Source organism: Mesoplodon densirostris, chromosome 1 (assembly GCF_025265405.1).
Source record: "Mesoplodon densirostris isolate mMesDen1 chromosome 1, mMesDen1 primary haplotype, whole genome shotgun sequence".
In the NCBI taxonomy this organism is placed as follows: domain Eukaryota; kingdom Metazoa; phylum Chordata; class Mammalia; order Artiodactyla; family Ziphiidae; genus Mesoplodon; species Mesoplodon densirostris.
The window spans coordinates 114,421,249-114,441,822 of record NC_082661.1 but is presented as its reverse complement, the minus strand read 5'-3'; the positions used below and the strand labels follow the sequence as shown (position 1 = coordinate 114,441,822).

Below are 20,574 nucleotides of genomic sequence, written 5' to 3'. Positions count from 1 at the left end.
ATAAAAGACTCTACTATTCTGAGTGGTAGGGCACCAAGCTCCAGAAGGACAGATCAGGCTTGGAGGCTAAAGAGTGAATGCTGGCAAGGTATGATTAGTCTCTAGGAAAATAGGGGGTAGGTCCCAGCGACAGGTCAAGGGATAGAGAGAGGTACGGAATCCAGCATTAGAGGAACCAGGTAGATACCATTAGGAGCTGCTGAGTCAACAGGTTTGGACCTCAGAACTTTGAAACCCCTACTTGATGACCTGGCAGCCAGTCTCAGAACCCCACACTGAATGAACCCACATCAGTGCCCAGGCCCACAGGAGCTGAGCGACAGGTACAGGGAATGAACCCAGAGATCTAGGTTGGAGGCACACGAACATCAGCTGACTTTTAAGGTATTTTGGCCCTTTGGTGCAAGGGCTCTTCATAAATACATACCTGCTAAGTGCCAAGAGTAGGGTTAATGTAAGGGTGGTGCTGTGTCCACAGACTGGGCCCACAGACACAAGTACTGAGTCCAGGGTCTAGCACATAGTAGGTGCTCAATAAACACTGAATTCCACTTCCTTATCCTCATGGTCCCTTTAAAAAAATGTTTCCTCACTTTAATCAGTTTGTTTATAGTCTTTGAGAAGAATTCCACTATTTAGCTTGATCCTTTCCAAAAGCTCCTCCATCCGGACTATGAAGAGTCTTAAGTAGCATTATACAGTTAGAAATGCTTCCAATTAAAAAAAATTCTCACCTATATGGAATAAAAATTAGAAATGCATATTAGATGTGTCTTTGATCAGCCCTATACTTTATCATGCAGTATTCTAAAGACATGAGCAAGTTTTTTTTTTTTTTAAAGTTTCTATATTTGGGAATCTTGATAGTTTCAAATATTTAGACCCATTTAGTTCTAATATAAGTTCATCTTTATGGTTAAAAAGTAAAAGCAATATTCTTGTAATACTATGTAAATGTAAATGAGGGCCTTTTTCTCAAAGCACTTCTCAAGCTCTAGGATTTACTAATGCTTATTCCTTTCCTCTTAATAGGGGTTTAATTGTTCAAGGCCAACAAAGAGCAGTTCTTCTGGATTTTGGTAAGAGAGAAAATTGGGGGATGCATTAGCAAGCGTGCCTGATGTAAGGAGCTAAACACAATAACCAGCATAGTCATTAGCAATGTGCCTGACACATTCAAGAAAGAACTGGCATAGCTAAATGTGACTGGTGTGTGTATACTGCAAGAATCAAAACCTCTTAGAGTCCACAGCTCTGTATGTTACACTCTGGATGTTTTAATCATCAGCTCAATTAAATGGGTTAATTGTAGAAAGGAAAAAGAGCCACTGAAGGATATCTTACAGGCAGACCTCATTTTACTGTGCTTCACTTTATTGCACTTCAGATGCTGCATTTTCTACAAATTGAAGGTCTGAGGCAACCCTGTATTGCACAAGTCTTTCGGCACCATTTTTTCAACAGCATTTGCTCACTTTGTGACTCTGTGTCACACTTTGGTAATTCTCCCAATATTTCAAACTTTTTTCATTATTACTATATTTGTTAAGGTGATCCATGATCTTTGATGTTACTACTATGACTTGCTGAAGGCTCAGATAATGGTTAACATTTTTTAGCAATATTTTTAAATTAAGGTATGTACATTGCTTTTTAAGATATAATGCTACTGCACACTTAGTAGACTACAGTGTAGTGTAAACATAACTTTTATATGCACTGGGAAACCAAAAAAATTCATGTGATTCACTTTATTGCAATGTTTTGCTTTATTGCAGTGATCTGGAACCAAACTGCAGTTATCTCCAAGGTCTGCCTGTACACAAATCAGTTGGAATTCTTTAGACAATTAACTCCATAATTAACTGTTATGCATATTTCCAGTGGATGCACAGGAACATTCAATGCAGCCTTTTAGTGTTGAATCAGACTTAGCTAAATGATGGTACAAAATTTTCAGTGATATTGCCATACTTCCCCATACTTTTTTAACGTTCAAATTATGGGAGTTTTAATTTCATCATGTTGCCTTAAAACAAGAGGACAGTTGGGTATTTTAGAACCAGTAATCACCATTCCTTGCCTTCTCTTGGCCTTTAGTATTTCACCTAGGAGTAGCTTTGTTAGTGTACTTGGTTGGCAACACAAGTAAATTAGGAAGTTAGAGGAAATTTTAATTTTCCTTTCCACACCATACATGCAACATTTCAGAGTACACATGATCATTTACTATGAGACAGTTTGTTACAATCATAGTTTTTCATATTCTAGATGTGTTTACATTACTTGTACTTTAAGGCATTACTTTTCAAAAAGGGAAGAAAAGAAAAATAGGCACTTAGAACATTTTTATCCTTTCTGATAAAATAATAGTTCAAATAATACTAGCAGCTTAATCATAAAAATAGATTATGGCTTTTATCAGTTAATGCTGAGTATTTCAATTTTCTTGCCAATTATAAAAGAATAAGATATTTGTATGTCATAGGATGAGTATAATAATTGCATGATGTTTTGACCTAATATTGAAGAACTGCAGTACTTCCTGAAAGCATGATTTAAAGGATTTTTAAGCATTTGCTGAGTCTGCCTTTAAATTCTTCTAAGTATCACTAACAAAGATAGTATGACAAGTAGGGTGTTCTTAAAGCTATTTAGAATAACAACTTATAATATTTTAAGGTAACCTGAATAATCAGTGCAAATTTTGCTTCAGTGTAGAATTTTCCCTGGCAGTAACTGTTTTAAATACATGACCCAAATTCTTCCATATACTGAAAAGCAAGAATGTTGTTGTGTGTGATTATGCAGGGTGAAGGTGTTGGTACACGTGAAAAACCCAATCATGACCCACTGAAAACTTGAGATCCTGATTTTTAAATACCATCAAGATAAGAGAAGCAGACTTGATCGCTGTGAAATCAGTGCCCGGAGACAAGTTATTCCTGAAGGCCAAACTGGGAAGGAAGACATCAGAAATGGGTTTCATCACGTGGGCAGAACTTACTAATATAAGTTCTTTTTCACCTGCCCCTCCCTCTGTCCCGAGATGTGAGATTTCCTAGGCAGAGCAGAAAGATACTTTCTGGTAACAATACTTCCTCTAGTACTCTAGCCTCCCTGACAGAGCCATGTACAGTCTCCTATTATAGGCAGTTTTATAACTGCAGGCCACATATGTATGTATATATATAGACTTCGAGATTTTAGAATGGCATTTATGGTTGGGGAACTACTATTTCATGACGTGTTTCACTTAAATGAAAGACAACTTAGAAGCAGCTGTCTGGAATGACCTTTTACATGGCTGAGAGGCAGGACTCATGCTATAGGATACTGCAGTGCTGCTACCATTTTAAACATGCAGCTTCCAGTGGGCTGCTTTCAGAGCTACTTAAAAATAAAAAGTATTATTTTAAATATGGTTGGAAACTATAAGAAAACTGTTAGGATTCCACATAGTCTTTTGGCTCAAGGACTCAGGGTTACCTGTTATTAAACCCCTTTTGAGAACCTCTTCGTTGAGAACCTCTTCATTGTTCAGTAATGAATGTTCAGTGAGCTGGGAAAGGTGCAGTCTTGCTGAAGTCCTGAGGTAATGGGTATTAGATTCACTGGGCTAACAAACTGTGCAAAAGTCTCTGAATACAGCAGAGGAACTTTAATAGTGTAAGTCAATTCTATCAATGTTTTTATTAACATTATCAACTTATCACTGATGGTATACATTAGTGCCCTGTTGAAAGGAGTACTAAATTTTGGCAAAATTTAGGAGATTCTGAGGAACCAACCATCTATGCCTCCAACAACTCTTAAGGAGCCAATTTACCTACTATGCAGTCTGTTGACATTCTGCTACATTGTAACTTTCAACACTGGAGCTGCAATCGGCTTTCTAGATGTCAACTGTACTTAGAGTCTACCAGAATCTGAGCGATCTGAAGAGGTAAGGATTTGAGGAATACTTTAGTCCAAAAGCCTTTAAAAAAAAAAAAAAAAAAACCATCAGACCATATACTGTATACTTTTAAAGTGAATTATGCATAAAAGTCTGTGCAAACTACAACATATATTGCAGTAACGTTCTCAAAAAATCCTAGTATATTTTAGCATTAAGTTATATAAAATACATCTTTATAAAAGTACAGAATTTTTTTGAAGTTTAAATTATACTCACTGAAACAGGCAGCCAGGCTCACTTTTTAGTACTAAAATAAGGTTTTTATCAATCTAAATTATTGCTTAGTCCTATGGAGCCATCAGAAACCTGTAACAAAGAAAAATCAAGTCCTATTTCTTAAGGAAACGTGCCCTAAAAATTCAGCTGTCATTAAATTAGTCTTTCTGAAGATTTTCAACTGAGGCATCGTCCATATAACTGTTAACTGATGCTACCCATGGCTTGGTTTGTCAGGATCCAAAATTGAGTCTGGTTGTAAAGTTCCTACTTGAGCCAGGAAGCTGTTAGTTTGTTGTCCCCAATCATAGCAGTCTGGAGCAAAACTTGAAAAGAAAAAGAGAGATTTCAGTGACGTGAAACATTATGCTGACTGTTGATGACATGCCGATTTTAGGTAGACAGAACAAGGGTTTTGTATAAACCAGACAATCCCAAAGCTGTTCAAAGGAGCTTCTTGAAGCCCGTTTTCCCACTAAACAGTGCTATGCACAGTGGCTAGAAGGCCACCCACAAAAGTCACCTGAACTCTATAGAGCCCAGAAGTGTAGTAATACTGCAGCCAATCACTATGTATAACAAAACGCTTTAGCAACAAATTGTATCTGAATCCTAATGGAGAGTATAGCTCACTACCTGTGTGTCTTTTTTTTTTAACATCTTTATTGGAGTATACTTGCTTTACAATAGTGTTAGTTTCTGCTTTATAACAAAGTGAATCAGTTATACATACACATATGTTCCCATATCTCTTCCCTCTTGCATCTCCCTCCCTATCCCACCCCTCTAGGTGGTCACAAAGCACTGAGCTGATCTCCCTGTGCTCTGCGGCTGCTTCCCACTAGCTATCTATTTTACCTTTGGTAGTGTATATATGTCCATGCCACTCTCTCACTTTGTCACAGCTTACCCTTCCCCCTCCCCATGTCCTCAAGTCCATTCTCTAGTAGGTCTCTGTCTTTTTTTTTTTTTTTTTTTTTTTTTTTTTTTTTTTTTTTTGCGGTATGTGGGCCTCTCACTGTTGTGGCCTCTCCCGTTGCGGAGCACAGGCTCTGGATGCGCAGGCCCAGCGGCCATGGCTCACGGGCCCAGCCGCTCCGCGGCATATGGGATCCTCCCAGACCGGGGCACGAACCCGTATCCCCTGCATCGGCAGGCGGACTCTTAACCACTTGCGCCACCAGGGAGGCCCAGGTCTCTGTCTTTATTCCCGTCTTACCCCTAGGTTCTTCATGACTTTTTTTTTCCCCTTAGATTCCATATATATGTGTTAGCATACGGTATCTGTTTTTCTCTTTCTGACTTACTTCACTCTGTATGTCAGACTCTAGGTCCATCCTACCTGTGTGTCTTTGGACAAATAACTTCTGTGCCTCGATTTAAAAAAATTTTTTTTCTGTGCCTCAATTTTATTATCTGCTAGAATGGGAGTAATATTGGTAACTACCTTATTGGGCTTTTGTGAGTTAATACCTGTAAAATGTTTATAACAGAATCTTACTATACAGTTAGCTCTCAATAATGTACATTATTGTTGTTTTATCATCATTATTTTCCTCTGTGTAATGGAAAGGGGATCTTTTCTTCTTCCACAGAGGCAGTGAGGGCGCCCTCAGCTGTGTCTCTTCCAGCACATGAGAGGTTAGGGCTGCTCCAGCAGGTTACAGAGGGACATACATGGCGAACAGGCAATGCCGTGGGGACTGGAGAAGAGAACAGTTTTAGGGAAGAGAGATGGGACGCCTTTTGACCTGGAGTTCACTGACTCCTTTCCCAGTATCTGTGTTCTTTACAGCTGCCGGCTGGGTGGACTGCTCTGCGCTCTTTTTCCCCCAGCACTATCATCTTTTCTTCTGTCATCTGACCAGGATTTCTCTGCTCCCTGATCCACTGAGAAAGCAAGGTATTCTCCCAGCGTTTTCTGACCCTATAACAAGGACTCCTTTCAGACCTCTTTTAAGGTTTTCTAAGGATTTTACTGTAGTAATAAAGAGCAGAAAGCAAGCATATCTTCATCATTTTGCCCCAGGGGGAGAAAGAATTTACCTTAATATGTTAACGGTAGGTCTTTAAATTCACAAAGGATTTCATAAGATAAGCTTTCACTTCTAAAAAACACTCAGCCTGAAGCTACCCTTTCACAGGAACAGTCCAGGGGTCCTGGGAGGACGGGCAGAGTGAAGAGAGGAGCCTGGCAAGCACTAGGTCAGCCCTTTCTGCCCCTCTCGCCCCTGCTGGCCTTGAAGTCCCAGATTCACAGGTCGAGAGAGGGGACAGGATGATCGCTGAGAAGTGCAGTGTGGCTGAAGCGTCCCTGGGCTGAGGAGTGGGAAGGGAATCCAGTAGCTACCCCACCTCCTGTTTGCAGACTGTGACCGTGGCCTTGGCAGAGGTCATGAAGCGCATGATCTCAGGAGGTGGGTTTCGACTCTGGTTGCAGTTAGTCTTACTACTCAGATGCTTCCCCTCCTTTTTCTGTTGGCCTCACCCTACCTCCAGCTCCGGAGTTTTATGCAGGCATTTCCGTTTAGTTTGAACCCATTTCATTGGCTCAGCCCTCAGCCTCCTAACCACGCCCCTCCAGCATGAACTAAGGTCTTACCTTCCCTGAAGTCCCTGAGGGGCAATGTTCCAGGCAAGGTCATCATCACTGTCATATCTTCGAGGGTTGTCAAAGAAATAAGATCTGGGACCAAATCCATGGCTGGGGACCATTCCAGGGTTGGTCTAGAAAGACAGTGTAATGGTTCAGTGTATTTTCAGACACTGTGCCTTGCTTGAGGCAATGATAAATAACATCTCTTTCTTGCAAGAGACTAAAGATGCTCTATCCACCTGGATGGAGGCACTTGTTCAGCTGGAGTGTTCATTTCAGTTACTTTTTAATTTAAGATGTATTAACTTTTTCTCTTATCAGTATGGACAAAATCTTCTTTCAGAGTTCTGCTTGCAGCAGTGAATTATCACCGTTTTAATCTCTTACAGAAAAATCAGACAATACCCAAATCAGCCAAACTAGACAGTCCCAAATTAGATATAAACCTGTATAATGATGTGGGCATTCACAACAAATTAAAATAATGAAATGATGAAATTTTGAGAGAGTCTCTTATCCAGTTTCTATAATCTGCCCCTCCTGTTTCTGTCCCCAGGCTGAGTTCACCTCTCAAAAAAAATTACAGTTGTCCACAGGGGACTGGTTCTAGGACCACCCCCCAGATACCAAAATCCAAGGATGCTCAAGTCCCTTATATAAAATGATATAGTACAGTCAGTCCTCTGTATATGCGGATTCCACATTTGTGGATTCAACCTGGCATAAAATCCCATGTTTGTTTGACATCTTTGTACATATCATTAGTGGTCTTTTTTTTTTTTTTTTGGCCACACGGTGCAGCATGTGAGATCTTAGTTCCCCGATCAGGAACTGAACCCGCACTCCCTTCAGTGGAAGCACGGAGTCTTAACCACTGGACCATCAGGGAAGTCCCTAGTGGTCTATTTAAAAGTTAACCAGGGCCTCCCTGGTGGCGCAAGTGGTTGAGAGTCCGCCTGCCGATGCAGGGGATACGGGTTCGTGCCCCGGTCTGGGAGGATCCCATATGCCGCGGAGCGGCTGGGCCCGTGAGCCATGGCCGCTGAGCCTGCGCGTCCGGAGCCTGCGCGTCCGGAGCCTGTGCTCCGCAACGGGGGAGGCCACAACAGTGAGAGGCCCGCATACCGCAAAAAAAAAAAAAAAAAAGTTAACCAACAGAGTATGAAAAAAGGTTATTATAGGACGGATATCTATACGTGAATTTCTGCTTTTCTAAGACTCTTCTAGCCAAACACAGGAAGCAAAGCGGAACTTATACAAGGTGGGACACCTTCAAATTTACTATTTATAGAAGTTCAAGAATGTCTAAAGAAAGAATGAAGTTGGACCCTTACCTCACACATATACAAAAAGTAACTCAAAATGGATCAAAGACCTAAACGAAAGAGTAAAAATTATAAAACTCTTAGAAGAAAATATAGGGGCAAATCTTCATGACCTACAATTTAGCAGAGGATTCTTAGCTATGACACCAAAAACATGAGCAACAAACCAAAAAAACAGATAAACTGGACTTCAAAATTAAAAACATTTTTCCGTCAAAAGATACCATCAAATGAAAAGACAGCCACAGAATGAGAAAATATTTGCAAATCATATATCTTTACAAGGGACTTATATCTAAAATATATAAAGGACTCATAACTCAATGGTAAAAAGACAACTCAAAAGTGGGCAGGGGGCTTCCCTGGTGGCACAGTGGTTGAGAGTCCGCCTGCCGATGCAGGGGACACGGGTTCGTGCCCCGGTCTGGGAAGATCCCACATGCCGCGGAGTGGCTGGGCCCGTGAGCCATGGCCGTTGAGCCTGTGCGTCCGGAGCCTGTGCTCCACAACAGGAGAGGCCACAACAGTGAGAGGCCCACATACCGCAAAAAAAAAAAAAAAAAAAAAAAAAAAAAGTGGGCAGGGAATTCCCTGGTGGTCCAGTGGTTAGGACTCTGCGCTCACTTCTAAGCATCCAGGTTCAATCCCTGGTTGGGGAACGAAGATCCCGCAAGCCACGCACTGCAGCCAAAGAAAAATATAAATTTTTTTTTTAAGTGGGCAAAAGATCTGAATAGACATTTTTCCAAGGAAGATACACAAATGGCCCATAAGTACATAAAAAATGCTTGACATCATTAGTCATCAGGGAAATACAAATCAAAAGCCACAATGAGATCTCTATCAGGGCATCCTGAATCAAAAAGTTAGATAACAGCAAGTGCTGGGGAGGATGACTACTGGGAATGCGGAATGGTGCACTCCCTGTGGGAAGCGGTCTGTCAGTTTCTCAAAAAGTTAAACCTAGAGTTACCAAATGACCCAGCAACTGCACTCCTAGATATATACCCAAGAGACATGAAGACATATGTACAGAAACTTGTACATGAATGTTCATAGCAGCATTATTCATAAGTAGCCAAAAGACGTAAACAACCCGAATATCCATCAGTGGATGGATAAACAAGATGTGGCACATCCATGCAAAGAAATATTAACTGGCCATTAAAAGGAACGAAGTACTAATACATACTACAATTTGGATGAACCTTGAAAACATTATGCTAAGTAGAAGAAGCCGGTGACAGAAAATGGCATACTGTATGATCCCATTCATATCAAAGTTCAGAATAGGGAAATCTATATTCACAGAAAGTAGATTAGTAGTCGCTTTGGGGCAGGGGGATGGGGAGTGATAGATAAGAGTATGAAGTTTCTTTCTGAGGTGATAAAAATGTTCTAAAAACTGTGGTGATGATTGCACATACCTGAATATACCAAAAACCACTGAATTATACACGTGAAATGGGTGAAGTGTTTGGTATGGGAATTATATCTCAATAAAGCTATTTAAAAATATATATATATATATATGAAATGGAGAGAGATTCTCAAACTTTACAGTGCATTCATATCACTTGGGTACTTAATAAATTATTTAAAATGTGGATTTCCAGAACCTATCCCAGAGATTCTGAACTGGGTCCAGAACATGGCCTAAGCATCAGTACTTACACCAAGCACCCCTCAGGATTCTGACGTGAATGGCAAAGAGCCACACATCGAGTATAATGTTACACCAGCTCTAGTGACGACGCCAAGTGTAGAGGCTGGTTTATACCAACTGTATTTTGGATACAAATGGTAGTTAACTTTTTTTAAAACGCCCTACCTGCAGTATGTGCTTTTTTAAAGTCAAAGAGTATGAGTTAAATTATAAATCTCCTCCCAAAAGAATATTTGACCTTTTTCTCCAAGCAATTACAGAAGTTACAGATAGTAATAGATTATTGAGTCATTAGGAATTTAATTTCTTCTCCAAATGTTATTATGCCAAGTAAAGCCACAGTGCAGCACAGAATTAAAATCATGGACTTAGTATGTTAAGTGAAATAAACAAGTCACAAAAAGAAACAAAAGAAAAATAAAATAAAATCATGGACTTAGGAGCCAGGCTGCCTTGGTTTGAATCCCAGCTCTGCCTCCTACTAGCCATGGGGATCTTGAGCCCGAGTTTCCTCATCTCAAAATGAGTATAATACTAGATTTTACCTCACAGAGCTATTGTGAGGATTAAAGAATTTAATATATTTAAAGTGCTTAGAACAGTGCCTAGCATCTATAAATGCTATATAACTGTTAGCTATTTTTAGCAAGTTCTGTATATAATAATGGCATTAACCCTGGTTGCCTTGCCCAAGGGTATTTTATGAACACTGGTGCTTCACCAAGCCAGATATGACACTCAACACCTGCTAATGAGACTTAACTTCCTGAGTATGATATAAAAATGGGAAAGGGTTTTCAATTTATGATTTTGTATCATGAATTCACTCCCTCAGGATGCATTAGGAGATAAAGTCCTTTAGGGCATAAAGAATCATTTTAATTCGCTAACATGCTACTGTAGATGAGCAGTTATCAGTGTGGTCCACGGACTGCTGGAGGCCCCCCGAGATGCTTTCAAGAATTGACAGGGTCATACCTATTTACATAATTAGCATATTAAGATTCTATTTGCCTTTTCCATTGTGTTCACATTGGCACCAATGGTACAAAAGCAGTAAACCTGCTGGTGCTTTAGCAGATTTCAAAGCAGTGGCACCAACTGCACAGTCACAGTTAGAAAAAGGTTCACTTAAGAAGGTCTTAATGAAGCAGGAAAAACTGACCCATTTTATTATAAGGAAAAGAACCTGTACAACTCTGAGCTGTAGCTACTTCCTTCATGCAACTTGAAAAGTCATGACAACCATGGTTTTTCAGATGTGGGCATCTGGCAGACATTGTCTCAAAAGTGAATGAACTGAGCTGTCAATTCAAGGAAAACATATGACAGTATTTGTTGCCACTGATCAAATTTGAGCATTGAAGCAAAAATTAAAGCTTTGGAAAACTTGTATTCCCCACCGTGAGCTTGGCAGCTTCCCAATATTTAAAGATTTTTCTGATGATCAGTGGTAATATTAACGAATGATATATATATTTTTTGACATTGTATAATAAAAACTTAACTTTTGGAAGATCTGTATAACTCAATAAACGAGAATTTTCCAAATGACCAACACATGGTATTAAATACAAAACCATGCATTGGTAAAAGATCCATTCAAAGTGCAAGGTAAGCCAATGGATGTTAATGTATAACAACCTTTAAAGTTCACTGATATGGTTTTAGATTCCATATTGCAGCTATCTTTTAAGAAATCACAACTTGTTGAGTTTGAGTGTAAGTTAAAGAATATTCACAATTATGCTAATAAAAAAGCTATTAAAATACTCATTTTTGCAACTGTGTATCTCTGTGAAGCTGGATCTTCTTCATATACTTCGACCAAAACAACGTATCACTACAGACTGAATGCAGCAGCAGATATGAGAATCCAGCTGTCTTCTATTAACCCAGACATTAAAAAGAGTCACAGAATTTTAAAACAATGCTACTCTTCTCACTAATTTGTTTCGGAAAATATAGTTCTTTTTCATAAAAAAATTGTATGGTAACGTTATAGGTTTATTATTTACAATGAATTAATAAATGAGCATTCAAAATTTTTCTCACACACATACACACCTCCAAACAAACTTTTTGGAGTCCTCAATTTATCAATGTAACCCCAAATAGCCAAAGCAACCTTGAGCAAAAAGAACAAAGCCAGCAGCATCACGTCCCCTGATTTCAAACTATATTATGAAGGTATATCAAACAGTAAGATATTGGCATAGAAACAGATCAATAGAACAGTATAGAGAGCCCAGAAAGAAACCTAAGAATATATGGTCAATTAATTTACAACAAAGCAGCCAAGAACATACAATGGGGAAAGCACAGTCTCTTAAATAAGTGGTGCTGGGAAAACTGGACCACTATCTTACACCATGCACAAAAATTAACTCAAAAGGGATGAAGGGGACTTCCCTGGTGGTGCAGTGGTTAAGAATCCGCCTGCCAACGCAGGGGACACGGGTTCGAGCCCTGGTCCGGAAAGATACCGCAGAGCAACTAAGCCCGTGCGCCACAACTACTGAGCCTGTGCGCCACAACTACTGAAGCCCATGCACCTAGAGCCCGTGCTCCGCCACAAGAGAAGCCACTGCAATGAGAAGCCCGTGCACCGCAACAAAGAGTAGCCCCCGCTTACCTCAACTAGAGAAAGCCCACGCGCAGCAATGAAGACCCAACACAGCCAAAAATAAATAAATATTTTTTTAAAAAGGGATGAAAGACTTGAAATCACAGAACTCCTAGAAAAAACATAGGCAATAACGTCCTTGACATCAGTCTTGACAATTTTTGGATCTGACTCCAAAAGCAAAGGAAACAAAAGCAAAAATATACAACTGGGACTACATGAAACTAAAAAGCTTCTGCACACCAGAGGAAACCATCAACAAAATGAAAAGGCAACCTACTGAATGGTAGAAAATATTGGCAAATCCTAGATCTGATAAGGGGTTGATATACAAAATATATAAAGAACTCATACAACTCAATAGCAAAACAAAAACAAAACACCACAACCTGATTTTAAAATGGGCAGAGCATCTGAACATTTTTCCAAAGAAGATGGCCAACTGGTTACATGAAAAGATGCTCAATGTCATTAATGATCAGGGAAATAAAAATCAAAACCACAACCAGTATCATTGCATATCTGTCAGAATGGCTATAATCAAAAAACAAAAAAAAGATAAGTGTTGGTGAGGATGTGGAGGAAAGGGAATCCTTGAATACATGTGCACTGCTGGTGGGAATGTAAATCGGTGCAGCCACTATGGAGGTTCCTCAAAAAATTAAAAACAGAACTACCACAATCCAGCAATTTCTCTCTTGCATATTTATCTGAAGAAAACAAAAACACTAATTCAAAAAGATACATATACCCCCATGTTCACTGCAGCATTATTTACAATAGCCAAGATGTAGGAACAACCCAAGTGTCCACCAATGCATGGATGGATAAAGAAAATGTGATACACACACACTAGAAATATTCAGCCATAAAAAGAATGAAATCTCCTGATAAACCATAATGGAAAAGAATATGAAAAAGAATACATATATGAATAACTGAGTCACTGCTATACAGCAGAAATTAACACAACATTTTAAATCAACTATACTTCAATAAAGTTTTTTTTAAAAAAAAGAATGAAATCTCGCCATTTGCAAAAATATAGTTGGACCTTGAGGGCATTATGTTATGAAATAAGTCAACTAAAAAAAGGCAAAAAGAAAAAGGTAAATACCATATGATCTCACTTATATGTGGAATCTAAAAACAAACAAACCCCAAGCTCACAAATATAGAAAACAGACTGGTGGTTGCCTGAGGTTGGAGGTGGGTGAAATGGGTGAAGAAAGTCAAAAGATACAAACTTCCAGTTATAAAATGAATACATGGGGATCCATGTACCACATGGTGACTATAGTTAATACTGTATTGCATATTTGAAATTAGTTATAAGAATGGATCTTGGGGCTTCCCTGGTGGCACAGTGGTTGAGAGTCCACCTGCCAATGCAGGGGACACGAGTTCGTGCCCCGATCTGGGAAGATCCCACATACCACGGAGCGGCTGGGACCGTGAGCCATGGCCGCTGAGCCTGCATGTCTGGAGCCTGTGCTCCGCAACAGGAGAGGCCACAGCAGTGAGAGGCCCACGTACCGCAAAAAAAAAAAAAAAAGAATGGATCTTGAAAGTTCCTACTGCAAGAAAAAAAATTAATAAGCTATGTGTGGTGACACATTAGTTGGACGTATTGTGGTGATCATTTTGCAATATATATAAATATCAAATTGTTATACTGTAAACCTAAAACAAATATAATGTTATATCAATTATATCTCAATAAAAACAAACAAAACAAATAATAATGTATCAGTGTAAAGTGTCCTGACGCCAAAAAGTTTGGGAACCACTGCTCCAGATAATACCCTAAACAGTAAATATATTCAAACACAATAGCCAAGTAACTCTATACACATACACAGAGAGTATGTTAAGGCTGACATGTTTCCCTGGACAATGAGACGTAAGAGTACAAATGAGACTATCCCTATTATTCTGTATTCACTTAATAAAATAGTACTTTGAAACTCAACCAGGATGATTCTTTATACTATTTCTTTTTTTTTTTCTTTCATTTTAATCAACAGAGATGTGATGGAAAGAACATTAAATATCAAGAGAAAAAAAAATTGTACTTTGAATGACAGTCTTTCACCCCTTAGGACTCAGATGTGCACTCTCTCCTTCAGGCTGCCTTGGGTTTAGGGAGTGTAGTTCCTAAGCCTCTGTCACACTAGGAAGTGGTGAGAAGGCCCATGGAGCCGAGGAGAAGCACAGTGAGCACAGGGATATTTGTTAAGAGGCTCTTTCCAGAAAGCTTCAACTGTCTGTCTTCAGAGAAGGAAAGAAAACAAGGCACTAGACTCTGGCCTGGGGTCCCCTGCCCACCTTCCCCATGTTTCTCTGCCACTGATGGGGAAGCATTTGGGTCTGACTTTACAGAAGCCTCCAGGTGTTCCCAATGCCGGTAAAGGTCAGACAGAGCACAGAACTGCTGTCCTGAAGCTAAAAATAATAAAAGGCGAGGAAACTGACTCTCAGATCTAGAAAACAGTGCCCACACACTCTGTCTTCAAGGGCCCATTGGTCAGGCTGTGCTTCTCCACTACCCACCCTGCTCCAGTATTACTTTTTTTTTTTTTTTCCTATTCCTGGCTCACTAGTGACTATCCAGAGATGAATAAGAAAACAAAACAAAAGACAAGATAAAACACAAAACAGGTTACTGTATCTATGCTTTCCCTGCCACCCACACTTTGCTTCCATTGGGCAAAAACCGTTCAGTATACTTTCCTGTGGGCTTCACAGATGAGTGATTCAAAATCCTACCACTGGTTCCTATGGATGGGATAATTCAGGGAGCAAAGCTTCCAGGAGCCTCCCCACTCTACTGGGTTTGGCATTTTCTATCCCACCCCCATAAAGACATTTATATGAAGCTGGTTGAGCAGAAACGTGACCAAATTGGGGGAGTGACTTTAGCATTCTTCACAATAAGGTTGTATCTCCCTATCACTCCACCCCCTAATCACCATCCAGCACAACACAGGGGTGAAGAGCTGAATTACCATTCTCTATTTCCTTTGCTAAAATAAAGCTTCTATGTTTGGTTCACAGCAAGTCAAGGCTCAAATACTAGTGAGGTGGCTGTTTCATTAGGAAAAAAAAGTTAATCACTATCTCCAGGCCTCAAGATGCAACTTAATTTTTTTTTTTTTGTAAAATAAAGCTAAACTGAAAAACAAATTTCCCTCAAAAGATAATTAAGGGAAAAGAAAGTCTCAATTAAATAGACAAGGAACTTTTCATATCAGAATAGGATGGAAGAGGCTCTCTATTGAAAAATCTAAGAAAAAATTCCAACTGTATGCTTTGTGATTAGAATTAGGAGATGTCTTCTGCAAATACAAAGTGGTTTACTTACAAGGTCCTTCGCAGAATTTCTAACTCGAAAGAAGTAGACTACTAAGGTGGTAGGTAAGAGTTCCCACACAAAGAGGACCACTCCGAATACTATGTATCCGGCATCTCCCAGCTGATTCTTCAAGTCTGCCTGTTGAAAAGAGAAGAAAATAAGAGAGTCACTAGGTTGAGGGCAGAGGAAATAAGTTTGATTTGATTCTTTCTAACATGACAGAGACTAATAAATCTAATACAGTGTAATTCTTTCCCCCCAAAATGTGCATGTTGATATCAGATACTACTAATGGTCCAGACCTCAGGTGGGGAGTTATTTAAACCAGACAGGATAGATAATTATCTTCTTCAAAATATTCAAAGACAGATACTGCCAATCTCTGAGGTTTTATTCCTTCACCCTCGAAGAATCTTCCTTACATCCAAATTAAGTCTCTAAGCTGATTTTTTCTTCAACAGCTGAGTAATGAGAATGTTCTGTTGCCTTCTCCCGGTTCTTAAGAGCAGTGTATCATGTGTTACCCTTGGTCTCATCCTTGGGATAAACGTGTCAGTTTTTAAACTTCTCTTCACATTAACCACATCCTATGATTTACCCTTTAAAGCTTTACTGCAGGCTAGATTGTCTAGAAAAAAATTCTCTGAGTCCAGGATGGTTACGTGCCAGACCCGTGAGATGGCTGAGTGGACGTGGCGTAGCAGTGCTCTCCTCTCTGTAGGGCAGAGGGAAGGTGTGTGAGGTTGTTTCTGGGCAAGTCGATCAGAAAGGCCATCATCTCAAAGGAAGACTGCACCAACATCAAACCATAAAGGGCCAATCCCCTGCAGAATCCTTTTGCCTTCCCTACTATATCGTGTGTAAAGTACAGTAGCCGAAACCAATCGTGCTCTTCTTCGGAAAGATTACTCTCACACTCTGCATCTCAAATTCTACTTACATGTCTCCAAAGTGTGTTGTGTGTGTGCTTCTTCCATTCTACATAAATAACCCGCAACTTGGGGCCGTCTGTTTGGCTTGCTCCTAGATTATTTTGGTTGCAACACATAGATCTAGATATGTATAAATAAATAGATATCCCCCAAAAAACAGAATTTTTTAAATTGTGATATTTTAAGTTCGTTATAACTATAAGCTCTTAATTGAAAGAAACGTTGAAATAATTATTTTGTTTTAAAACCAAATCTCTGTTGTTTAATGGGGACAGAGTCTCCATTTGGGAAGATGAAGAAGTTCTGGAGATGGATGGTGGTGATGGCTGCACAACAGTGTCAAGGTACTGAATGCCTCTGAACTGGACACTTACAAATGATTAAAACGGTCGACTGTATTGTATATTTTACCACAATAAAAATCCTCTATGTATTATGAGTAAGTTTCTAGTTGATCGTTGTTGAACGTTTAGATCTTTATGTGTTTGATTTTTCACAACAGGACAGAGCTTCAGCAGTGCTTTGCCCACCTTCCCCCCATCCTGTATTTGTGCTGTTCGTCTGGGTGAGGCCGGCGGTGGTTATTGTGGTGGTTTTTATCCTTTCTAATTATAACATCTTGCATGTGCCTCTCCTGGATTTCATCGTGTCCTCACAGTTTTAACTTATCATGGTCACTTTATTCTTTCCTCCAGAGTCACAATTCAGTGCAATTCAGTGCAAGGTTTGAGCACTTGGGATTTTAGAAGTGGATTTGTCTAGAGTTGGGTATTCAGTGTTTTTCCAGGAAAATCTCAGGAGCGTTTGCCATTCAATCCAAGAGACTCCTACTACAGACGTTTCTATTTCTTTATTGTAATGGCTTATCTGTGTGGCTCTTTTCCTCAGCAGACACAAACTCCTACTGGGAGCCTTAGGTCTGTTCTTTTTTGTATCCCCAGCACTTTGCCCAGGGCTGGAGACAAAGAATCGATATTTCTCAAATGAGAGAACACTAATTCTCATTCTTTTTTATGTTGAGCTTTTGTGAAGATGGATGCCATATTATATTTCACTACCTCTGTTCATTTGTTTTATAATTTATGAATTTCTAGAATACAATATAAAAAAAGAAAGAGTTTCATATTGAGATATAAAATGGGCTCTTACTAACACCTTAATATTCTTTTGTCTAGATTTCCTCAAATGCTATTAGTTTACATGCTCCACTAAAAAAAACTTCATAATTTTATGTATTTTCTGAAACCTGGATACAATTTGTTTTTACCTTTGCAAATTTCACCCTTTAATAACATCATATTACATTTATATGAAAGCACTTAAAAAATTTAAGTACTGCTTGACAAAAGCCCCAGAAAGTAGAAAGGAGAAGGAAGTGTGTGTGTGTGTGTGTGTGTGTGTGTGTGTGTGTGTGTGTGTGTGTGTTTCCTAGTTTTCTCAGAAGACGTGAGCTGGAACAAGGCAGGAACTATGATCCCACTTTACAGGTAAGGGTGCAGACACCACCCAGGTAAGTGACTCAAGGTCACCCAGCTATTTAGCAGCAGAATCAAGGAGCGTACACCTCTCTGCCACGTGGGATGCTGCAAAGCAAAGAGCCACCAATCAGGTGGCCTTCGTCGGTGCCCACTGACCTGGTCTGACACATTGTACCAGTCGTAATCAAAGGAATGGACATTCTTGCTCTGAGAAAACGACAGGATGAACAGGTTGTAGCAGGCTCGGGAGGCGTAGAGCAGGATGACGGTCACACCGACGGCAGTCACCTGACACACGGAGGAGCCCTGGAAGAGGAGGAGCCATGAGGGGGGCGCCCGTTCCGGGCCCAGGACCCCAGCCCCCTCCCAGAACACGGGCTGTGTTCGGACCTGCTAAAGCTTCGATCTCAGAGGCACTGCCGTCTCCTCCGAGCTTCTCCTCCACCCTCAGACCTTAAACCCAACTGCAAACCTCACCTCACGCCACACCCATCCCAAACTTCAAACTATCTTCGTAGAGATGCTTCAAAACCTGGGACTTGATCTGGAGATGCCTGAAAATAGGAGCCATTTGCCTAAGGCCTAGGTTTAGAAGAACAAGAAAGTCAGATGGCTTATTTGGTTAAATCTCTAAACGCCGCTGGCTCAGCTCCAAGGACCCTCTCAGCTTATGAGCCCAGCGCCCAGCCCCTGGCTTGAGGACAACAAAACAACCTCAGAGGGATGGAGGCTGGCAGACAGCGCTGCTGTGGACAGTGGCTCTGGGCGGTGAGCACTTCCTCAAGACCCAGCATCTTCTAGGCGGGAGTGCTGGGGTCTCCATGTGACTCAGGGCTTGCAATTCTGTGAAAATGGGTCATCTGTGCCCCCATTTACGAAGCTATCAATTTCCAAAGTCAGTTAGATGACCCCTGGCTAGAAACGGTTAACTAAAAACCTGAAATCGATTTTTGAGTTTTGTATTTGAAAGTCATTAACTAAATCTAAGCTAGTGTTTTATTTTGCCAGTGGTAGTTTATTAGCTTGTTTGCCATAGGGGTCATCTAAACAGTACTTTGACAATCTAAAACGTGACCCCTCCTATAAAAATCACAATCCTGTCTTTAAAAAGCCATCGCTAGGGCCTCCCTGGTGGCGCAGTGGTTAAGAGTCCGCCTGCCGATGCAGGGGATATGGGTTCGTGCCCCGGTCCGGGAAGATCCCACATGCCGCGGAGCGGCTGGGCCCGTGAGCCATGGCCGCTGAGCCTGTGCGTCCGGAGCCTGTGCTCTGCAACGGGAGAAGCCACAAGAGTGATGAGGCCCGCGTACCGCAAAAAAAAAAAAAAAAAAAAAAAAAAGCCATCGCTAGCCCTTATACACGAGACACTATAAATAATAAAGTCAAGCAGTTACGTCTAAAATTTGCCGACATTTCTCAATCAAAAACCGATGCTGCCACAATAACTTCTGGGATTCTGCAAGAGTTCAGTCACATCACAGGACGCCCTGATGAAGCCTTTGTATTTTTGAAGTTGGAGGCGCAGACTTTAATCTACTGATCACTCCTGAAGACACAGGATCGTGGAAGGCACGGCTGCTCAAGTCTTCAGACCAAAGATGTTACAGCCACATGGGCTGCGAGGCAAGGAAGGCAGGGGGGTGCCCCGGGGCACAGCGTCACTGAATTTCCGAAGCAGAGGAGCTGTGAAATCACTCAACTGCTTTACACGTGAGAAAACCCAGGCTCCGTGGGGCGACAGGCTGGTGGGCCTGGGGTCCCGTGGCCAGCCAGAGCCCAGGGCGTCTCTCCTGACCTCCACTCGTCACCAGACTTCTCAGTGAGGGAGAGTCGGGGACCAGGCTGGTGAAGGGCACCTCAGAACCCCTGCTCCAGGCAGCAGACCTGCCCCTCTTTGATTTTTTTTTTTTTTTTTGCGGTACGTGGGCCTCTCACTGTTGTGGCCTCTCCCGTTGCGGAGCACAGGCTCCGGACACGCAGGCTCAGCGGCCATGGCTCACGGGCCCAGTCGCTCCGCGGCATGTGGGATCTTCCCGGACCGGGGCATGAACCCGTGTCCCCTGCATCGGCAGGCGGACTCTCAACCACTGCGCCACCAGGGAAGCCCCCCTCTTTGTAACTCTGGGGGAAGAAAAGGAGAAGACAGGAACTCTAGGGTGGGGGGCACAGCAGCTAAACAAGAGGACAGGCAGGAGCTGCCCTCTCCCAGTGTACGGTCAGCCCACTCAGGGTGGCTGTTCTCTTGCCCTCTGTCCATCCCCTGCCTGACCAGGGCCCGCTTCACCTACACCTACTCACAGGACTGACCTGCCTACATACTTGCTCCCAGGGCCCAGCTGGTGATTGTTCTTATCAAGGGGGCGGTGAGGGGTGGGCCCCTCTGCTGGTTTCCCCGGTAACTAAGGAGCCCACCAGATGT

At 41.2% G+C, this 20,574-nt stretch overlaps 1 protein-coding gene across 3 annotated transcripts in view; it reads right to left on the bottom strand.

Annotated features, from left to right (window-relative positions):
• Nucleotides 1–1,450: 1,450 nt before the first annotated feature.
• Nucleotides 1,451–20,574, bottom strand: part of GPR137B (G protein-coupled receptor 137B) — a 55,962-nt gene continuing 36,838 nt past the window's right edge. Inside the window, exons 4-8 of one of the 3 annotated variants that reach the window (XR_009533353.1) lie at nt 18,312–18,461; nt 15,755–15,883; nt 6,780–6,904; nt 4,178–4,503; nt 1,451–3,979 (exon numbers count right to left, since the gene is read on the bottom strand). Coding sequence is in view for 2 of the 3 variants with exons in the window: in XM_060108179.1 (XP_059964162.1) it covers nt 4,392–4,503; nt 6,780–6,904; nt 15,755–15,883; nt 18,312–18,461 (516 nt within the window). In the remaining variant the exon portion in view is untranslated. Of the gene's footprint in view, nt 4,504–5,412; nt 5,881–6,779; nt 6,905–15,754; nt 15,884–18,311; nt 18,462–20,574 lie in introns of those variants that run through there. The other 2 variants (XM_060108179.1, XM_060108169.1) reach the window with 2 other exon arrangements.